At 45.9% G+C, this 6,593-nt stretch overlaps 1 protein-coding gene across 1 annotated transcript; it reads right to left on the bottom strand.

The window, feature by feature from the left end:
- Positions 1-272: 272 nt before the first annotated feature.
- On the bottom strand, positions 273-3,629 carry LOC118885350 (zinc finger protein 211-like; the record flags this gene model as incomplete). Its single annotated transcript, XM_036833972.1, is given in 2 exon segments — positions 273-1,465; positions 2,780-3,629. Coding segments are annotated over 2 exon segments (1,374 nt in total), but the record flags the coding sequence as incomplete, so codon positions are not given.
- Between the last annotated feature and the right edge of the window lie 2,964 nt (positions 3,630-6,593).

The raw sequence follows: 6,593 nt of genomic DNA, 5'->3' as shown, positions 1-6,593 counted from the left end.
TGAATTCTCTGGTGTACAATAAGGTTGGAGCTTTGGCTAAAGAACTTCTCCTTTCACTGCGCTCATAAGGCCTTTCTCCAATGTGAATTCACTGGTGCCAAACAAGTGTGAGTGGGTTGCTATTTAAAAGTTTTCCCAGGGGCTTCAACTAAAGATGCCGCAACTAAAGATCCTGCATGCCGCAACAAAGATCAAAGATCCCAGGTGCCGCAACTAAGACCCAGCACAGCTAAATCAATCAACCAATCAATAAATATTAAAAAAAAAAAAGTTTTCCCACATTCACTACACTTATAAGGCTATTTTCCATTGTGGACTCTCTGATGCTTAACAAGTGAGTCTTTGCGACTAAAGGCTTTTCCACATTCACTGCATTCATAAGGCCTTTCTCCAGTGTGGACTCTCCAGTGCCGAACGAGACTGTCTTTATAAATGAAGGTTTTCCCACATTCACTGCATTCATAAGGTCTTTCTCCAGTGTGGACTCTCTGGTGCCGAAAAAGGTTTACTTTAGAAATAAAGGCTTTCCCACATTCACAGCACTTATAAAGCAGTTCTCCAACATGGAGTCTCTGGTGCTGAACAAGTGACTTTTTGTGTCTGAAAGCTTTCCCACATTCACTGCACTTATAAGGCCATTCTCCAGTGTGGACTCTCTGGTGAACAAGTGACTTTTTGTGTCTGAAGGCTTTCCCACATTCACTGCACTTATAAGGCCATTCTCCAGTGTGGACTCTCTGGTGCTTAACAAGTGAATTTTTGTGTTTGTAGGCTTTCCCACATTCGCTACACTTATAAGGCCATTCTCTGGTGTGGACTCTCTGGTGCTGAATGAGCGAGCTTTTCCAGCTGAAGGCTTTCCCACACTCACAGCACTCATAAGGCCTTTCTCCAGTGTGGATTCTCTGGTGCTTAAGAAGTATCCCTTTAAAGCTGAAGGTTTTCCCACATTCACTGCATTCGTAAGGCCTCTTTCCAGTGTGGACACTCGGGTGATGAGCCAGTTTGTGTTTGCAGCTGAAGGCTTTCTCACATACATAGTATTTATAGAGGCTATGTCCATTGTGAAAGGCCTCTGCACACTTGGCGTCCTTTTGTGGAGTGACCTGGTGCTGGAGAAGGCTAGAGCTACCAGGGAAATCCTTCCCAGCCTCCTGGCATGTGAAAGAGTTCTTGGATGCATGGACTATGTGGCTCCTCATAAAGGCCTTACCCATGTCTCTTTTAAAGAGTTTCCCTCCACTGTGCTGGTGAAATTTCACACCTGACACACACGGTTTCTGGCCAGGAATTGTTCCCAGGTCTTCAGCTACACACAAACAACTGTCTAAGGCCAGGCAGCACCTCTCCCAGGGATAGGACTTCCAGATGGACAGGTCTGTCTTTGAAGTATTTATTCGTGGCACTTCTACAGAAACATTATGCTCAGAAGTTATCTCCTTGTGCTCTGCTCCATGCCAACAACCTGAAAGCACAGACATATGGATGAACTTCATGTAGATTTTGGAAGAAGGAGGCGGCCCCATCACAAATATGTGTCTGACGTACCAAGAAATAAATCCATGGGACTATTTTCCAGACAAGGGAGCTGGCAGCATGCTAAGGAAAGGACCTCTGTGCAGCACTGTGCCTCTCCATGTCACAGAACAGGGAGGACTAACCGGGCAAGACACAAGGGTGGTGGGAGCTCACAGAGGAGCCAGGGGTCCACAACTCACTACTCCGGAAACAGTTGACAGGCCTTGGTTGTTGGTGACACTCACGTGCTGTGTGGAAAGCTGTATCCTGGACCAGGAAAATCCGACTGTCACTGAGTAGCTGGTGTAAAAGGAGTATTTTAAAAATAGGTGCAGACCTCATGACACATTAAGTGTAGGCCAATACTGGAGAGCACAGCAGAGTGAGGATGGAGAGGTCCAGTGAGGGGTAACCTTGGGTTGAAAGTCAGAGTAGAAATGAAAGAAGGAGCAAAGTATCATGAATGGGTAGGAAAGATAGAAATGAGAAAAACAGTCACTGTCCTTGGCACCAAAACAGTGCTCAGCACAGGACATGTGCCTGATATGATCTGAACCCAGCCATAATATCACTTCCTCCCCCTGATGCCAATCACCAGGGCCAGGCCCACTCTGAGCCCCCCTAGCTGTGGTTGGAGTCATGTCCACTCTGTCACATACCCAGGGTTCTCCTCCCAGCTCCAGTTGGAGAACAACATGGAACCTAGAAGATGCAACTTCTAAGGGAAAGATAGCACAGGTGAGTGGTCAGTACTGGCCAGGGGAACAACCAATCCCCCCAAAAAAACCTCAGGAAAGAAAAATAATGTCACAAAAATACTTGTTGAGGAGGGTATCATAGAAACAGCCTAGTGGACCCCACAAATAGTGACCATGTTGGTTCACAACAATGCCCGGTATACTCAGGGCCCAGGAAATGTCACCTAAAAGAGAACAGAAGCTGGAGCACAGAGGTGGCATGGGCCTACAGAGTCAACTTAGCTAGGAGTGGCTGAGAATTATGGAACCCACTGAACTAATTCCAAGTTTTTGAAGCAGAAAATCTTCACTGAACAAACCTCAGAGCAGCTGGTATTGGAGCTCCTTGTGAAAGGAGGCAGTCTACACACTCACCCAGCCTTGGCACTTACAGCATAGATGACAAGGAAGCATTAATAGAGATGTGCCCACTGTCTAGCTGTGAAAAGAGCAGACTTCCCCTTGGAAAAAGAAAGAAAGGCAGGGAGCAGCCCAGGATGCTGGGATAGGTGTGAGGGTCTTACCCAATGATGCAACAAGTGCAAAGGTCTCCAGCAACACATCGCGGTACAGGATTCTCTGGGCCTCATCAAGAAGCTTCCATTCCTCCTGGGAAAAGTACACAGCCACGTCCTCAAAGGTCACAGGGCCCTGTGATGATGGGACAGATTTGTACATAAGCAGCCTCTCTCCCCAGGACCCCATAAGTACTTCTAACCCCAGCCCGTACTCACTCTGGGTTCATCATCCACCCCAGCTCCGTGACATAGAGGGCAGTGGGGCCCAATGACTCTTCATGCTTCCTTGATCAGTATGTACAACCCTGAGCAACAACAGGCAGGTGGACAGATAGATACCCTCTAATCTGTGAGCCTGCTATGCAGGACCCTTTCCCTTTCCTCCAAGACAACAGCCTGAGTGTACCCACTATCATGTCTCCCAGACACAAGCAAACTTAGCCCCATCCTTCTCTCTTATACTCCTAGTACTAGGGCCTGGGGCAATTACTTCATACACCTTCCCCACATGCATATTACTTACTGGACCTGCTCATACATCTGATCCCCATCACCACCACCCGGCCCACAAAATTGGCATGTCTCCTGCCTCCTCACATACCCTTCTGCACATGGCATCAGAAAGTGCCTGCCAATGCAACAGGATCCCACCGTACCCCAACTCTCCACTGGTGGTTCCCAGCCCTCTTCTGAAGGCTTTCCCACTAGGCCTTGTTCCTGACTTCTACCTCAGTCACAACACGCAGATCTAAATACGCCTGGTCAGGTTCATTTCCATATAGCACATTATGTCTCTTCACCAGTTACAATCTTTGCCCATATAACACCCATTCGAAATCCACACCCACTTGACACACCTTAGGTAAATTCATCTGACGTTGTGACAAACTCCCCAAGTTCCACCACAAAAGCCTGGTGAGTGCACAGGAAAAGAAATAAGCACCAGCCTGACTTTGCTATTACTTCACCTCCATTTCTGCCTTCCCTCTGCATCAATTTCATGGCCACTCTCCCGTAAAAACCTGGGCCACCTGCTGGACTTTCCCTACCCCCTACCTTCCCGCTGATGACCACTCCTCTTGTCTGTCTTTGTGACAGCCCCCCTCTCTTCCCTTGTTGCCTAATGGCATCCTGAAGCCTTCCCCAGCACTCTAGCGCTGCATGTTCAGCTGTCCACTTTTCTCCTATATTTGGGAGTCACTGGAACATCTGAGACTCAACATGGCTGAAACCCAGTTCACCTGGTGCTTTCACTGCCATGGGCAAGGGTATGATCACTGGCCAGGGAACTAAGATCCCTGCAAGCCACATGGTACAGCCAAAAAAAAAAAAAAAAAAAAAAAAAAGAGGGAGAGAGAGGGAGCAACAAGAAGGAAATGGCACTAGAAAATTAGTTTTGTGATAAAGAGGTTGTGGCTAGAATCATAGTTTGAGATAACTGGACATCACAGATAACTCTTTAAACTTAAGACAAAGGAAACAATCTATAGGACCTGACCTCTATTGCACCCTCATTATATAAACATGGAAATATCTTCTTGGGTTCTAAACATCTTGATAGGGATTCCCAGCCTTATAACTTTTTATTCTTACAATGATTCGTTTTATCCCCTTTAAAAAAGGGATTTTAACAAGATGTCTTAATCATTTTCTCTTCCAATACCACCAGAGAACGATGATGTAACAGTAAAATAAGTACTATTAGAAGAATAAAATCACTGAAAAAGCAAAAACCCTCTAAGTGCCTGTATACTGTAAAACTGTTAAGTCTACCTAATGCACGATGAGTGTGTATGAAAATACAATTATGGGATAGATTAAGAATAAGTATAATCATCTCATTCAAAGAACTAAGTTAAAATTAGTTAACTTGGAGCTAAACAAGATCAAAAAGTGGGAATGTTCATTTAAATATAATAGTAACTTTAAAATACACGTTAGACAAGTGCATTCTTTATATACCCCAGAACACATAGCAGATATGACTGCAATACGAAGTTTATAAATACGAAAGTAGACCAAACAAAAAAGCAAACAAAAAACCATAAACAAAGAAAAGCCTTTTAGAAGAGGATCTATAAAAACATTTTAATCATATAGTAATATCTATAGAATACTTCACAGAAAGGAAAATGAATGGATACTCACGAAAAACATGGGTAAAATAACACCATACTGTGCAAATGAAGAAAAACACAGAATTCTTATATGATTCAATTCATAAAAAATTTTAAAACAAGCAAGCAAAACTAGAATCATCAAATATTTCCCACATGGTTGGCAAAACTATCAAAAAAAGAAAGAAAATGCTTACTTGAAACATCAGCCAGTACATTAATTTTGGGGGGATGCGGATAATTGCTTTGCAAGAACCCCACAGGCGGCTTCTGGGGGTCCTATTTATATCGCATATTTTGACCTGAGCGGTGAATAGATATTAGTTTTAGAGCTTACTGAACTGCACATTGAAGTTCTCTGCAATTTTCTTTTTCCACGCAGGTCATATTTGAAAATTCGGAAAACCAAGGTTTTGGGGAATAAAAATAACTATAGAACGCTGGTAAGAGAACACAGATAAAATAAAACACTGCTGAATGAGAAGAGTTGGGTGAGGGCCCGGATGACGCAGCATTTACCTGAATCCGACACATCTGCGCTGTCGCCGTCGCTAGAGGAGTTTGTGGGCGAAGGTGGGGCCCGAGCACGGGCGCCCCTCCCGGCCCCGAGAGAGAGTCAGGCCAGAGGGCAACCACGCCGAGCCTCAGACCAAGCTCAGAGCAGCAGGCACAGCGCCTTCCGGGCTCCCTGACCTCCGGCCGGCCCTGCGTTGCGAACTTCCCCACCTTCGAACACATCCGAGTTTACAAAATGACCACGGCAGACGCCGGAAAAGCCGCCCAGACGCAGTCCTCTAGCTCGGAAGTGCCTCTTTACTGAGACTTCATTGGTCCAGGGGCGCCGAGGAATGGGCGCAGTGCCTTCAGGGTAATGTAGTTCACAGGCCTCCAGGACCTGGCAAGGGGCAGTGCTCCCCTCCTCCAGGAAAGGTGCCGTCTCTCCGCCAGGGTTGCTGGGAGTGAGGCTCTGAGGAAGGGGGCGAGGTTTCACGCTTCTTAAAATGGACGCACCAGATTTTCATGTAGTCTTTGCTGATCACAGAGAGGTACACGGACATAATATATGAGATGTTCCCAAAACCTACAAAACCAAATGGGCACATGATACCAGGTTGTCATTCAGACACAAAGTGCATCCATCCATAGCTGGGGTCTAATAAACACTGTATTATTGCTCTTCCAATGGATGTAGGCTAAAGCTTTAGACTCCATTTATGAGTTTCACTGTGTTAGGTCAGGGTCAAGAGAGCAGAAACTCCAGACAGGGCCATGGTGGACAATACAAAGGAGGAATGTGGGGCGGCCAGAAGCAGGGGGACAATTTGTTGTTTCTCTGGTTCCCTCAGAAAAAAGTAGAGCCAGTGACGTTGTCCACTTATGGACACCACTTTTGAACATGCATCCGTGAAGAAGCATGTAATGAAACACACCTGTACACACCGATTACCTCGCCTTTTCTCTAACTCTGATTGGCCTTTCCTCACACTTTAGACCACCCTGCCTCTTTATCCCCTAAATATCACAGGCACCTTGCCACCGGGAGGGTGGATCTGAGAATTGTTCTTCTGTGTCCTCACTTGGCTGCCTTGTGAATGAAAATACTCCCCAGCAAACCTTGGCATCTCAGCGTTTGGCTTGCTGTGCCTCCGGTTCAGTAATAACCTCCTACACACAGCTTGAAATTGCCCACAGTTGGAGTATTC

This window comes from Balaenoptera musculus, chromosome 19 (assembly GCF_009873245.2).
Source record: "Balaenoptera musculus isolate JJ_BM4_2016_0621 chromosome 19, mBalMus1.pri.v3, whole genome shotgun sequence".
In the NCBI taxonomy this organism is placed as follows: domain Eukaryota; kingdom Metazoa; phylum Chordata; class Mammalia; order Artiodactyla; family Balaenopteridae; genus Balaenoptera; species Balaenoptera musculus.
Note: the sequence above shows the minus strand (reverse complement) of the source record. Positions and strands in the feature narration are given on the sequence as shown.